The sequence below is a fragment of the Scyliorhinus torazame genome, chromosome 8 (genome assembly GCF_047496885.1).
Source record: "Scyliorhinus torazame isolate Kashiwa2021f chromosome 8, sScyTor2.1, whole genome shotgun sequence".
In the NCBI taxonomy this organism is placed as follows: Eukaryota; Metazoa; Chordata; class Chondrichthyes; order Carcharhiniformes; family Scyliorhinidae; genus Scyliorhinus; species Scyliorhinus torazame.
Window position 1 is genome coordinate 133,767,197 of NC_092714.1, and position 16,160 is coordinate 133,783,356.

Genomic DNA, 16,160 nt, shown 5'->3' on the forward strand with positions numbered 1-16,160 from the left:
TCCGGACAAATGTGAGGTAATGCATTTTGGAAGGTCTAATGCAGGTAGGGAATATACAGTCAATGGGATAACCCTCAAGAGTATTGAAAGTCAGAGAGATCTAGGTGTACAAGTCCACAGGTCACTGAAAGGGGCAACACAGGTGGAGAAGGTAGTCAAGAAGGCATATGGCATGCTTGCCTTCATTGGCCGGGGCATTGAGTATAAGAATTGGCAAGTCATGTTGCAGCTGTATAGAACCTTAGTTAGGCCACACTTGGAGTATAGTGTTCAATTCTGGTCGCCACACTACCAGAAAGATGTGGTGGCTTTAGAGAGGGTGCCGAAGAGATTTACCAGAATGTTGCCTGGTATGGAGGGCATTAGCCATGAGGAGCAGTTGATTAAACTCAGTTTGTTCTCACTGGAACGACTGAGGTTGAGGGGCGACCTGATAGAGGTCTACAAAATTATGAGGGGCATAGACAGAGTGGATAGTCAGAGGCTTTTTCCCAGGGTAGAGGGGTCAATTACTAGGGGGCAAGGTTTAGAGGAGATGTACAAGGCAAGTTTTTTGCAGCGAGGGTAGTGGGTGCCTGGAACTCGCTGCCGGAGGAGGTGGTGGAAGCAGGGACGATAGTGACATTTAAGGGGCATCTTGACAAATACATGAATAGGATGGGAATAGAGGGATACGGACCCAGGAAGTGTAGAAGATTTTAGTTTAGACGGGCAGCATGGTCGGCACAGGCTTGGAGGGCCGAAGGGCCTGTTCCTGTGTTGTACCTTTCTTTGTTCTTTGTAATCCTTTGCAGGAGAACATAGAATAATCTAATATTTTATTTTTTATGCTATTAGACAAGCTTGGAGGTGTTTGTGCATGAATGCTAGATGACGTGCATCTCGCACACTAGTCAATGAAAAGAAAAATATTTGTATTCATATAGCACCTTTCATGACAGCAGGACACCCAAAAGCATTTAACAACCAATTAAATGCATTTAAAATTCAATCATTGTTGTAATGTCAGGAACAAGGCTCTCAATTTCTATACCGCAAGGTCCCACAACAACAATGAGATAAATGGTCAGAACATCTATTTGTGACGGTTGAGGGAGAAATATTAACCAGTAGATCAGGTCATCATAGCTTGCTGCTTAAAATTAATTATTTATCTCCACCACCACCCTCCTCTTCACTTTCCACCAACCCTGATTCATTAGCCAATTATCTTTTGATGTTGGTACGGACTGTGTCCTCCAAGGATATTGATGAATCAGATTAGTTTTCACGGCAATTCAATATGTTTGTGGTCATTGTTATTGATGCAGGCAGATTTTTTTAAGGCCAGATATTTGAACAATTTAAATTTTCAAACTGCACCAGAGTTTTCCCTCAATGAATTCAAACCTTACTGTCCAGTTGAAAATTTGTTGCGGGTACAGAAATCCCATTTTGCAGCAGTGCAGTGCCATTTAAGGTCCTATGTCCTAAAATTCAACAGGAATTTGAAAAGATACATGCAAATAAACAGTAGGCCTGCTCTGCAATTTAATAAGATCATGGTGGATCTGATCGTAACCACAAATCCTAGACACCAATGCCTACCCTTGATAACCTAACATTCCCTTGCTTACCAAGAACCTACTTCGCTCTGCCTTAAAAATAGTCAAAGACCCTGTTTCCACCATCTTTTGAAGAAGAGAGTTTCAAAGACTCACAACCCCTTGAGGAGAATTATTTTTTTCCTCACCTCTGTTTTAAATGGGTGACCCATTATTTTTAAGCGGTGACGCCTAGTTCTAGATTCTCCCACAAGAGGGAACATCTCCTCATCCAATACCCCTCAGGATCTTATATGTTTCAATCAAGCCATCTCTTACTCTTCTAAATTTCAGTGGATGCAAGCCTAAACTGCCTAACCTTTCCTCATAAGACAAACCTCCCATTCCAGGTATTAGTCCGGCACTGCCAGCCTGGCACCTGTGCAGTGCCCTTAACAGGGTGATTGGGTGCCAGGGGGCATGCCAAGGTATTGTCCTGTCTAGTTCCTGACCACCCAGAGGGACGCCAATGCCCTCCGAGATCCCTGGAGTGACCACTACATCTGGTTTTGGTTTATGGAGACCCGTACTAATTGGCACCCCGGTGAGGCTTCGCCGGTGCGGCCGGTGACTGCTGGGCGCCGGGAGAATGCGGCCTCAACTGGGCAGCGCATATTTAAATGAACTTTTATAATTATCTGGATCCCGCCCAACCTGATGCGAAGCACGATTTGTGCCTCCCCTGAGATGCACGTGGCATGCTGTGGAGGTTGGTAAATTGCGCCACGCTATGTTTCAGATTAGACTTTAAAATAAGACCCCGGCTATCCTCTCAGGCAGACATAAAAGGTCCCAGGATGGTGTTCTGGTGAAGAGCCGGTGAGTTTTCCCTGGTTTCCTTGCCAATATTCATACTTCCAACCAAAAACCTGAAAATAACTTGGGTTATCTGGACGTTATTTCATTGCTATTTGTGGACTCGTGCTCTCTGCAAACTGGCTGCTGTTTTTCCTACACTAGGTCATGTCTGCACTTTGCAAAAAGTACTTCATTGGGTGTAACACTTTGCGATGTCCTGAGGATATAAAGGGCGCTGTTCAAATGCAGGCCTTTCTTCTTTCCAGGAACTAGCATCCTAGTTATGATATTATCCATCCCTTAATCAGACTGTTAACTCTTTTAATTTGTAAACTGTCTGAAATTCAGATGCAAATACACCGAGAAGTCACGGTTCGCGCTGGTTACCTCGACTCTTGGTGCCGACCCACTTGTTTATCAGTGCTGCTGTTTCATTTGGATTGCTGAAGTTCACCCGCTGTAGGCTTCCATTTAGCCAGACTGTAGTGTCCTCTGAGAAACGTGGAGAAAGCTGGATGCTAGAGTCCACAAAGAGGCCACAGGCCAGCTGAACCGCTGGAGTGTGGGTGGAGTTGGTCAGGTCCCCATACATACTGCGCAAGACATGTCGTACCTGTGAGTCTGCAAAATACATAAGTGTATATATAGGTGGCTGATGAGAGAGTTGTTACTTGCGGCACATACACATGCAGAAAATGCTATGTGAGGGAGCTTACTGATGAGAGGGAACCTTAAAAATGTTATAATTATTTTGCTTTATTATGTAAATTAGTTTGATTTGTTTCATAAGATTTTCACAGTTTGACACAGACCAACAGTGATACCGGTCAAGAGCTGGGCATCTTAGAATGTGCTTCTGCTGATGATATAATGAGCAAGTCTTTGGCTCTCGAGGATATCACCCCTGCCTTTGAGTCAGAAAGAGTAGGTTTCAAACCCTGCTCCAAGACAATACTGCTGATTGGAGACTGAAGCTCTGGACCCAGTGAGATACTTGTTGACTGGTTTATCTGGGTGGTCCCCAGCCCACCCCTCTTCATATGGATTGTGGGAGCCCATGAAACACTCCCGCCATATAGGAGTAACCATGATGTTGACTCGTATGTGTCAGGTCACTGCCATGGAAGGATTGTTCATGTCACTGCCTGCCAGATTCTTAATCTGACCCCCTCAGATTGTTAATTAGCCCCTGAATCCTTTGACAACTTCACATTGTCCTTCAGGAGAAGTGTTTGCAAGTATGAAGACAGGAATGACTTTAGTTCCCACTACTTTCTCCCTTCTCTTAACAGCCTGGGATAAGTAGGGAACATTCCAAGATGCCCGTTTCACCTGCCCAGCTTCATTCCCTAAAAGTAAGTTCAGAACTACCCCATCCTTTTTTCTATGTACTAGCCAAAAAAAAGGTTTTCCTGAATGCATTTGAACTCTAAACCCTCCATACCTCTCACACTGATTTCATCCCAGCTATTATTAGTGTAGTCAAAATCTCCCAGTATTACTGTTCTTTGTTTTTGCACTTCTCAGAAATGTACTTGCTTTTCTATCACCCCTTAATGTTTGGGGGTTTCTCGTTAACTTCCAGCAATGCGACTGCCACTTTTTGTTGTTCATTTCAGTCCAAATGGCCTCATTTGATTGCATATCTGTGTTTGATTCTCAAACCCAATCTATTTTTATTCCCCACTCTCCGTGTCTACTAACCCTTTTAGCAGGAATGTCAAGCTGCTACTCCTGGCCTCCTGAAAACATTTTTAATAGCCATACTATCACACTCCCAAGTATTGTACCCTCAGCTCACCTGCCTTATCTGCTAGACCCCTAGTGTTGAAGTATATACCATTAAATGGTGCCTAGCTCTTTTGTTGTCTATTTTCTCACCTTTGTTTCTTCACCCTCACTTATTTACTGCCTTTCATTCCTTCCCAACTTTGTTTTTCTCCTCCCTGAATCTTTTTTCAGATTCCCACCCGCCCACTGAGCTATTTAAAACCATCCCCTCCTGCGCTTAAACCTATTTTAATTTCCCCTATATTGGTTCTGGCCGAATTTAAGTTCAGCCCCTCCAGCATCTTCCCCAGAACCAGTTCCAACGTCCCAGGAATCTAAAGCCCTCCCTCCTGTGTCCCCTCTCCAGCCATGGCTTCATCTGCTCTACCTTCATATGTTTGTGCTCACTTGTGTGTGGGACCAGGAGCAATCCAGAGATGACTATTTTGAGCTCCTGCTTACAACGGCACCTCTCCTCATCCCGCTCTGTTCTTGCAAACTTCCACCTATCTTAATTTGTTCTCTAACGTCAGTGAATGCCACCTTTTCCGGAACTCCATGTCTGACATTTCTCCAGTCAGGTTTCCCACTCCTGCCACGGCACAGAGACAGCTCTTATTAAAGTCACAATGACATTCAACTTGACTTTGACAAAGGTGAATTTCCCCTCCTCGTCCTTCTCAATCTGTCTACAGCCTTTGACACAGTTGACCACACCATCCTCCTCCAACACCTCCCCACAGTATTCCTACTGGGTTTGGACTGTTCACTTCTGCTTCTATTCTTATCTATCAATTCGTAACCAGAGAGTCACTTCCAATGGCTTCTCTTTCTGCTACTGCAATGTTAATTCTGGTGTTCCCCAAAGATCTATCCTTGACATTGGTGCCTCGATTTTAAACTTCTCAGCCTTATTTTCAAATCCTTCCAAGACCTCATCCCTCCCATCTCTGCAATCTAATTCAGCACTACTGTCGGCCAGGCTTTCAGCTCCCGAGCTCTGGAATTCCTTCCCTAAACTCGCATTTCCCCCATTGCATTATCAAATTATCCGGGGAGGTGGTGACGTGGTGGTATTGCTGCTGGACTGTAATCCAGAGACCCAGGGTAATCGTCTGGGGGACCTGGGTTCGAATCCTACCACAGCAGATGGTGAAATTTGAATTTAAAAAAAAGATCTGGAATTAAAAGTCTAATGATGATCATGAAACCATTGTCAATTGTCGTAAAAACCCATCTGGTCCTTTTGGGAAGGAAATCTGCCATCCTTACCTGGTCTGGCCTACATGTGACTGCAGACCAACAGCAATGTGGTTGACTCTTAATTGCCCTCAAGGATGGGCAATAAATGCTGGCCCAGCCAGCGACGCACACATCCGATTAATGAAATTAAAAAAGCAGGCCCCTCTCACCAATCCAACAACACTTCTAATCTTAACTTCCACCACTTTTCCCCCATTGCTCCAATATCTTGACATAGCTGCAAGTTGTGCTCTGAGTAACCGTAAAGTTTAACACTTTGTGTATATATATTTTTTTAACTCTCCCTTTCACTCATCTGTCAAGGCTGAAGACCCCACATTGCTCATGGATTTCTCCACAGCAGTTCAACGAGTCAACTGGGAGCAGGTGACATGGAAAACTGGGAGCAGTTTACTCAATGCCTGTTGCACCACCTCCACAGCTGAAGACTGGATGTCACTAAGTGAAGAGAATTGCAGAGGAAACTTACTGGAATATTACCAGGGATGAGGGATTTCAGGGGGTGAAGAGACTGAAGATGCTGATTGGTTTTCAAATAGAGGACACCAATTTCTGGAAATCAATTCTTGCAGGTTACATTAGGGGGAAGAGGGGCTACCTTTCACATTGGGCTTAATCAGGACATTGGGTGCAAACTGCACTTGAAATTGATAAGGTTACGGTTCAACTTTGAGCTAACATTCACTGGGTAATGAACCAGCGCAACCCAACTGGTCAGAGTAATAAAACATAATTGTTTATGTTTTCCTCTGCTGCATTAAAACGATCATTTAATTATTTAAATAATAATCTGGTGCAGTTTTATTGTTCCAGCTGAAAAGTTGTTTATCCAGAAACATTTTTAATCGGTGAAACATGATTATCACTTAAAATAACAAAATAGACTGAATCGTTTACTAGTTTCATTGAGTTACACTAACTGGTCAGTTCCTTACTGAAATTAATCATTTAAGATGTAGTAACTTTTAATATCTCAATATTGGTGCCTGGTGAAACAACTTCCATTAGGGGAGTCTGATTGAACAAGTGCAATCAGTGAAGACATACCATCCTCATCATTGCTGGGGGCATGGTCAGTTTCAGACAAAATTGTTAAATCGGGGTTCAAATCATGAAAGCTGTGGAATTTGCACATTCTCCCCGTGTCTGTGTGGATCTCACCCCCACAACCCAAAGATTTGCAGGGTAGGTCGATTGCCCCTGAATTGGAAAAAATAATAATTGGATACTCTAAATTTATTTTTTTTAAATCATGAAAGCCCAATTGATATAATTCACATTTAAAATTACCTGAAGTTTTGGCCGATTTCAATTGGTTGGATTGCGTTGATCCGACCAACGGAAATGATACCCTTACATACTATTAAAAAAAAATCAGTGACTATAATGAGTAAGATTCATAAGTACCGTTAACCGTATATCCTAATGCATTCTCCAACTGTGTGAAGGTGTTTCCTTTGGCTCCCAGTTGTAGCAGTTCTAGTGCAACAGTGACACCCACTGGCGATATGACAATGTTGCGGTACTCTTCACCCTCGGTCAATTTTTGGTAAAGGGTTCGTGCAAACTCGGTGTTAACTTGTCTGATGCTGTCCTGCAAGGCGCAGGTCCTCCTCATGATGAATAGCAAGTGCAGCAATAGAGTGGGGACTGAGAGGGTACCCATGATGATTACCCTGAGCTTTGAATCTGCCAGGACAGAAGATCAAGTTCTATTAATATAGGCAAATGGGACAGAACAATGCAGAACAGGCGCTACATCAATTGCAAAGAAAACAACTAAACCTGATTAAACAATCACAAAGGAGTAGAACTATGTTTTTCATATACATAAAGTATCACCTGATGCACAGCAGGACTGTATTAGTTGATATAGCTATTGGTAAGAAATAACTTGCATTAAATTGGAGAGAGTGCAGAAGCGGTTTACAAGAATGGTTTCAGAGATTAGAAACTTCAGATATGAGGGTAGATTGGAGAGGTTGGGACTGTTCTTCATAACATAAGAACATAAGAACTAGGAGCAGGAGTAGGCCATAAGGCCCCTCGAGCCTGCTCCACCATTCAATGAGATCATGGCTGATCTTTTGTGGACTCAGCTCCACTTTCCGGCCCGAACACCATAACCCTTAATCCCTTTATTCTTCCAAAAACTATCTATCTTTATCTTAAAAACATTTAATGAAGGAGCCTCTATTGCTTCACTGGGCAAGGAATTCCACAGATTCACAACCCTTTGGGTGAAGAAGTTCCTCCTAAACTCAGTCCTAAATCTACTTCCCCTTATTTTGAGGCTATGCCCCCTAGTTCTGCTTTCACCCGCCAGTGGAAACAACCTACCCGCATCTATCCTATCTGTTCCCTTCATAATCTTATGTTTCTATAAGATTCCCCCCCTCATCCTTCTAAATTCCAATGAGTACTGTCCCAGTCTACTCAACCTCTCCTCGTAATCCAACCCCTTCAGCTCTTGGATTAACCTAGTGAATCTACTCTGCACACCCTCCAGTGCCAGTACGTCCTTTCTCAAGTAAGGAGACCAAAACTGAACACAATACTCCAGGTGTGGCCTCACTAACACCTTATACAATTGCAGCATAACCTCCCTAGTCTTAAACTCCATCCCTCTAGCAATGAAGGACAAAATTCCATTTGCCTTCTTAATCATCTGTTGCACCTGTAAACCAACTTTTTGCGATTCATGCACTAGCACACCCAGGTCTCTCTGCACAGCAGCATGTTTTAATATTTTATCATTTAAATAATAATCCCTTTTGCTGTTATTCCTACCAAAATGGATAACCTCACATTTGTCAACATTGTATTCCATCTGCCAGACCCTAGCCCATTCACTTACCCTATCCAAATCCCTCTTCAGACTTCCAGTATCCTCTGCACTTTTTGCTTTACCACTTATCTTAGTGTCGTCTGCAAACTTGGACACATTGCCCTTGGTCCCCAACTCCAAATCATCTATGTAACTTGTGAACAGTTGTGGGCCCAACACTGATCCCTGAGGGACACCACTAGCTACTTATTGCCAACCAGACAAACACCCATTAATCCCCACTCTTTGCTTTCTATTAATTAACAAATCCTCTATCCATGCTACTACTTTCCCCTTAATGCCATGCATCTTTATCTTATACAGTAACCTTTTGTGTAGCACCTTGCCAAAGGCTTTCTGGAAATCCAGATATACCACATCCATTGGCTCCCCATTATCTACTGCATTGTTAATGTCCTCAAAAAATTCCACTAAATTAGTTAGGCACGACCTGCCCTTTATGAACCCATGCTGCGTCTGCCCAATGGGACAATTTCCATCCAGATGCTTCGCTATTTCTTCCTTGATGATAGATTCCAGCATCTTCCCGACTACCGAAGTTAAGCTCACTTGTCTATAATTACCCGCTTTCTGCCTACCTCCTTTTTTAAACAGTGGTGTCACGTTTGCTAATTTCCAATCCGCCGGGACCACCACAGAGTCTAGTGAATTTTGGTAAATTATCACTAGTGCATTTGCAATTTCCCTAGCCATCTCTTTTAGCACTCTGAGATGCATTCCATCAGGTCCAGGAGACTTGTCTACCTTTAGCCCCATTAGCTTGCCCATCACTACCTCCTTGGTGATAACAATCCTCTCAAGGTCCTCACCTGTCATAGCCTCATTTCCATCAGACACTGGCATGTTATTTGTGTCTTCCACTGTGAAGACCGACCCAAAAAACCTGTTCAGTTCCTCAGCCATTTCCTCATCTCCCATTATTAAATCTCCCTTCTCATCCTCTAAAGGACCAATATTTACCTCAGCCACTCTTTTTTGTTTTATGTATTTGTAGAAACTTTTACTATCTGTTTTTATATTCTGAGCAAGTTTACTCTCATAATCTATCTTACTCTTTATAGCTTTTTTAATAGCTTTCTATTGCCCCCTAAAGATTTCCCAGTCCTCTAGTCTCCCACTAATCTTTGCCACTTTATATGCTTTTTCCTTCAATTCGATACTCTCCCTTATTTCCTTAGATATCCACGGTCGATTTTCCCTCTTTCTACCGTCCTTCCTTTTTGTTGGTATAAACCTTTGCTGAACACTGTGAAAAATCACTTGGAAGGTTCTCCACTGTTCCTCAACTGTTTCACCAGAAAGTCTTTGCTCCCAGTCTACCTTAGCTAGTTCTTCTCTCATCCCATTGTAATCTCCTTTGTTTAAGCACAAAACACTAGTGCTTGATTTTACCTTCTCACCCTCCATCTGTATTTTAAATTCCACCATATTGTGATCGCTCCTTCCAAGAGGATCCCTAACTATGAGATCCTGAATCAATCCTGTCTCATTTCACAGGTCCAGATCTAGGACCACTTGTTCCCTCGTAGGTTCCATTACATACTGTTCTAGGAAGCTATAGCGGATACATTCTATAAACTCCTCCTCAAGGCTGCCTTGACCGACCTGGTTAAACCAATCGACATGTAGATTAAAATCCCCCATGATAACTGCTGTACCATTTCTACATGCATCAGTTATTTCTTTGTTTATTGCCTGCCCCACCATAATGTTACTATTTGGTGGCCTATAGATTACTCCTATCAGTGACTTTTTCGCCTTACTATTCCTGATTTCCACCCAAATGGATTCAACCTTATCCTCCATAGCACCGATGTCATTCCTTATTGTTGCCCGGATGTCATCCTTAAATAACAGAGCTACACCACCTCCCTTACCATCCACTCTGTCCTTCTGAATAGTTTGATAACCTCGGATATTTAACTCTCAGTCGTGACTATCCTTTAACCATGTTTCAGTAATGGCCACTAAATCATAGTCATTCACGATGATTTGCGCCATTAACTCATTTACCTTATTCCGAATACTACGAGCATTCAGGTAAAGTACACTTATGTTGACTATTTTACCTCTGTTCTGAATCTTAACACCTTGATCAGTAACCTCTCCTAAGTTATATTTCCTCTTAACCTTTCTCCTAATTTTCCTTGTCGTTGAACCCATATCTTCATGTAACAACCTGCCACGTCGCTTACCATTAATGTTTTCACTTCCCGTTTTATTCCTTTTAGTATTCCTGGTCCTATTCACTGAGCTCCCCTCAGTCACTGTACCTTGTACTGTCGCCCTTTTTGATTTTTGACTATGGCTTCTATGCCTGACACTTTCCCCCTTACTGCCTTTTGTTTCTGTCCCTGTTTTACTGCCTTCCAACTTCCTGCATAGTTTCCCATCCCCCTGCCACATTAGTTTAAACTCTCCCCAACGGCTCTAGCAAACACCCCACCTAGGACATCGGTTCCAGTCCTGCCCAGGTGCAGACCGTCCGTTTTGTACTGGTCCCACCTCCCCCAGAACCGGTTCCAATGTCCCAGGAATTTGAATCCCTCCCTCCTGCACCGTCTTTAGAGCCACGCATTCATCCTCTCTATCCTGACATTCCTACTCTCTATCCTGACATTGACTAGCTCGTGGCACTGGTAGCAATCCTGAGATTACTACTTTTGAGGTCCTACTTTTTAGTTTAACTCCTTCATGGAGAGAAGTCCAATAGATTTGGTAGAGATGTTCAAAATCATGAGGAGGCTGGACAGATTTGATGGGAGGAACTATTCCTGCTCGTAAAAAGAACGAGAAGGAACAGATTTGAAGTGTTTTGTAAAAGAAGAAAATGTGATGAGAAAAAACAAATGGCCCCCTTCTGTGCGGTAACAATTCTGTGATTTGGACCTTTCGCAGATTGCCCCAAAGTGTTTTCCTGGCCAATGTAGAACTTTAGAAGCGTACTCACTGTTGTAATCTAGGAAGTGCAGTGGTTCGGGCAGCATGGTGGCACACTGCTGCCTTATGGCATAGAGGTCCCCGGTTCGATCCCGGCCCTGGGTCACTGTCCGTGTGGAGTTTGCACATTCTCCCTGTGACTGCATGGGTCTCACACCCACAACCCAAGTATGTGCAGGGTAGGTGGATTGGCCATGCTAAAATTGCCCCTTAATTGGGGGAAAAACGTCCAGAATTGGGTTCTCTAAATCTATCAAAAAAATAGTGAAGTGCAGTGACTCACCTGTCCACAGACAGCAATTCTAGAACTAAAGACAAACCTGTCTTGTAATGATCAATATCCACACCTGATACTGGAGATGGGAACGGGGCTTTATTGCAATTGATTAGAGGGTGAATTACTCAGATATTTTAAGGGCTGACTTAATTTAAAAAATCAAGATATTATGAGGACCTAATAGGGTAGGCAGTATCATGATTCCAGACCAGACCCCAACAGTGGCTAAGATACTGGACCAAAACCCAATAGTGTAGTATATTTTGTAAGACTGTGGGGAAAGAATGATTCACTCCAGAAGTGATTGCAAGAATAAATAGGGATTTGGTATTAAACTCTTTAACTTCACAATCAAAAATAATAGCTTACAATTGCCCCTTAAACAATCCTACTCAATTTCGCATTAAACAACAAGAAACATACAGCTCTCAATCCAGTTTCAAATCAGCACAGCACAGAGTAATACTTGCTTTACAGAACAGATTCTGGCTCTTGTTAGAACCCCTTCAGACTCTGGCTGAATATCTTCAAATAGCTGTTTTAACTGGGTTGTTTCAGCCTCTTCCTTGTTTTCAGTCAAGACTGCTCTTCTTGAACTATTATTACTCTTTTTAAAAAAAAACTGTTCTACTGGGAGAAAAAACTGCCTTAACTTGGGGTCAAAACAAGGGTTGTCAGGTTAGACTTCAACTCTGCTCCAAAGCTTTCTTAAAATACCTCTTTTTCCCATAGCTTCACCCAGCAATGACATCATTTCCCTAAACTGAGACAACATAAACCTCCATACTGAAAGCACATGAACTCCCCAGATACTTTCCCAATCAAACCACAGCACATTAACCCAGACTGAAAACCACATTCCGCTGGTCAATTTCACCTTCTGGCCCCTAAAAGCACCCAGACCCTGCAAAACAAAATCTTTTTAAAAACTTGACCACGGCAGTCAAACACACTCTAACCCGAGGCTTTTAATCCTTTAATTTCCCAATAGTTATTATCCACTATTCCTAAAATCCTCCATTCTTCACAACAGAAACTATTTTGGCTGGTTCGGAAGTTTAGATAATTAGAGCCAAGTTCAGGAGTGAAGTTAGGAAACACTCCTACATGCAGAGGGTGGTTAAAAAATTGGAGAACACTTCCCCAAACAATAATTGATACTAGAACAATTGAATTTTGAACTGCGATTGACAGTTTTTTGTTAACTAGAGCAAAGTATGTGGAGTTAGATTGCAGATCAATGGCCGTTTCAGTGAATAGGGGAAACAGGCTCAAGAGGCTGAAGGGTCCATTGCTTTTCCTCTATTCCTAGACTTGTAGCACAAACAGCCCATTTGATCCAACAGGTAAATTACTGTATTTAAGCTTCACACAAGACTGGATGCTGAGGGGTGACCTGACTGGGGTTTCTTAAAATAATGAAGAGTTTGAATGGGTCGATGTAGAGAACATCATTCCACTTATTATGGGGAGTCCATAATGGCCATAAATATACAGCAGTCACTAGTAAGGCCGATAAGGAGTTTCAGAAGAAACCTTTTTGGGAATGAGTCATTGGGACCCCCAGCATAGACGCGTGTAAGAGAAGCTAGGTATAAGAAGTTGGTAGGACAGAACTCTAGCATCATTGAGAAAAGATACGCGGTGAAGATTTTTATCTTGCACACATCATTTTTAAGATCATCAAATGTGAAGGGATATCTCAAAATTGGTCTTTGTTGTACATCAGTCTCAGGTATACAAATAATCATTCGGTATTGGGGACACATTCAGGACATCCCTTTGCTTTTGGTAATCTTGTGAATGTCCTGATGAGTACAAGATGAAAAGTTTTGACATGTCTATTTTTAAGTGATGCTCAAGAAGCTAGGTAGGTGCCTGAAGGTGATCTGACCAATCATTGTAACCAGCAGTAAGCCTGAGTAATTGGGCAGAATTTCCTCAATCCAACTTGAGGCAATATTACACTGACATTTCCCACAATGGTGTAATTTCCGAGCAGCATGAGAAAAGCTTCCTCATACTCTCACCTGCACCCACTGGAACAACATGATCAGGGAAAACAATCAAAGCCTGAAAACAGCACGGAACATCTTTCTGCACACCCCGCTTCATTCCCTCCACCATTGAAGTCAGGCAGAGGTCATGTTTTCATCTGTAAGTTTGTCTGTAACCGATGTATCGCAAAACTAATGAACCGATTTCAATAAAACCTGGTACACCGATAGTGTATGGTGCAAGGAAGGACTGATTAGTTTTGGTGAAGATGTGGATCCACATTCTTGAATTTTTTTTAATGGATCTGTTGACATTGGGAGGGCAAATTGACGTTCCTTGAAACGTTTCCGGCTGTTTGATTGTTTTAGAATGTTGTGAAATGTTTCAGCTGCTGTGGTGGAATTTGTCACAGCTGTCAATGTGTGAACAGAGTTTTCGGAGCAGGTTGTTAAATGTGAATTGGCCCGGAACCTTCTCTGTGAGATGGAAGCTCTTAATAAAAATATTTATTTTCCAGTTTGTCATTACAGAATATAAATCTGACAGACAAAAGCCTCAAGGGAGAACCACATAATTGTAATAGTGTTGAGTTAACACAACTCTGCTGAGTGCCGTCTTAATTTGTCATTTATTTTATCTTCTATTTTTGGTGTAACAGATTCTGATGCCATTTTAAAAAAACATTTGCATCTGCAGAAAATACAGTACAACTCTAAAGAAGTATTATAATTAGTTTGAAAAACTGCTATAAAACATCAGACTTTTGAATGTAAATTTTGAACATAAACTTGCACTTTTTGGTGTTTTGCACCGGGGGTGGGTTTATGTTATTGAGCCAAGTAGGGTTTTTGCAGAAGTAACTTGAATAAGGGGCAAAAGTTTGGGAATTTGCATGTCCTGATGTTTCGGTGTAAACCAGTTAAGCGCAAATTTCCTCGATCAAAAATGTAGCATATCTGTTTTTCTGTCATGGCAATGTCATAACTTTCCAAGAAATTAGAAGTATAAACAATTGGTTCCTGAATGTTAATAAAAATGATCCAAGAGAATGGAAGAATTAATTTGTCAGCGAATTGGGAGAGGTTTGACATTTGCCTAAAATTGCTCGAAATCCATTATGAAATAAACGCAAAGGAATAAGCAGACTGATTTATACACTGGCCTGACACCTCTGTCTTCAGATCTCCCCCCCCCCCAAAACACACACACACATTGATATAATTTCGATATTCACGTTATATTTGACATAAATGAGGTCTAATGTTAAAAAAAGTTGTGGCGTATTGTATTATTTAAATAATCAGAGCACAGTAGATGGAGCGGTTTCGATGGCAAAGTTGAAGCCAGCATTTAATAAAGCTCATTTTTGCCAATTGAAACGTGAATAGTATATCGAAACTATGCTATTTATTCGTAATCAAAATTGATATTTCAAAATTACTTTCTGTAAAACGACTCACCACGTTGTGAGTTACTTACACTGTCTTCTCCTGCTATCCTCTCTCCCACTATCTCACGTTCTCTCTCATGCCCGCTTGGGCGAAGTCATAAGACTGGAATGCTGCAGGGGGATGTCTGCCGTCTCTCTCTCGGCGAGGTCTGTACCACTCTCCCCGGATCCCTTCCAGCTCCTGTTCTATATAGAGCCAGACGAACAGAGAGGGGACAGCACGTCACAGCCACAAACAAATCCCAAATCCCCCACAGCACCTTCCATTCAAAGGAGCCACGTCTTGCTATTTGCCTTTCCTGCACTCGTTTCCATTCTTTCTGTACGTTACATTCCCGAACTCCTACAGTAGAAATGTGATTGATGCCAAAACTAGTTCAAAGTCCAGCAATTAATTGCATTGGGCTTTAATTTTCAGTCTGGCGACCCAGATTTTTAATTTAAAAAAATATATATTTAGAGTACCCAATTCATTTTTTCCAATTAAGGGGTAATTTAGCGTGGTCAATCCACCCAGTCTGCACATCTTTGGGTTGTCGGGACGAAACCCACGCAAACACAGAGAGAATGTGCAAACTCCATACGGGCAGTGACCCAGAGCCGGGATCGAGCCTGGGACCTCGGTGCCGTGAGGCAGCAGGGCTAACCCACTGCGCCACCGTGCTGCCCATCACCCAGATGATAACTGCACCATTTTGTACTTATTCTGACCCTTGGTTCATGTCACAAACATGAATGGGGATCTGCTTGGGCATTTGAGGAATTAAACTTTAAAGAAAAGACCCGAAATACCTAATTTCACCTGATTGAGAGTTTTACCTGCAAGTTGTATACGTGTTGTGTTTCACATGTCACTGACATGGGGCACTGCAAATGTGTCTATAGAAGGAGCACCCCAATCACATGTTCCAATCCTCAGCATCTTTATTTCATTGCAAGCATAACTTGTGCACACGCTCTGTACTTTCTTTCCTGCGCTATTCCTTATAAATCATTTATTTTACATATGCAAGCAAGAGGTCACCTGAGGAAGGAGCTGTGCTCCGAAAGCTAGTGATTCGAAACAAACCTGTTGGACTTTAACCTGGTATTGTAAAACTTCTTACCATATAAAGAGGAATAAGTACAGTGATGTGGACAATGGCACCTGTGATTAAAATGAATATAAAGTACATAGTTGCATTGATATTAAATTTGTTAGGGTCTGGTTTGCTCACCTTATTTCTCCATCAT

At 42.2% G+C, this 16,160-nt stretch overlaps 1 protein-coding gene across 3 annotated transcripts in view; it reads right to left on the bottom strand.

The window, feature by feature from the left end:
- The window catches only part of serpine3 (serpin peptidase inhibitor, clade E (nexin, plasminogen activator inhibitor type 1), member 3), a 49,506-nt gene extending 34,367 nt beyond the window's left edge, over positions 1–15,139 (bottom strand). For 2 of the 3 annotated variants that reach the window (XM_072514211.1, XM_072514213.1), the window contains exons 1-3: positions 14,957–15,137; positions 6,822–7,103; positions 2,769–3,002 (exon numbers count right to left, since the gene is read on the bottom strand). In XM_072514211.1, the coding sequence (XP_072370312.1) occupies positions 2,769–3,002; positions 6,822–7,080 (493 nt within the window). In that variant the 5' untranslated portion in view covers positions 7,081–7,103; positions 14,957–15,137. Of the gene's footprint in view, positions 1–2,768; positions 3,003–6,821; positions 7,104–14,937 lie in introns of all 3 variants that reach the window. The other variant, XM_072514212.1, reaches the window with a different exon arrangement.
- Positions 15,140–16,160: the final 1,021 nt, after the last annotated feature.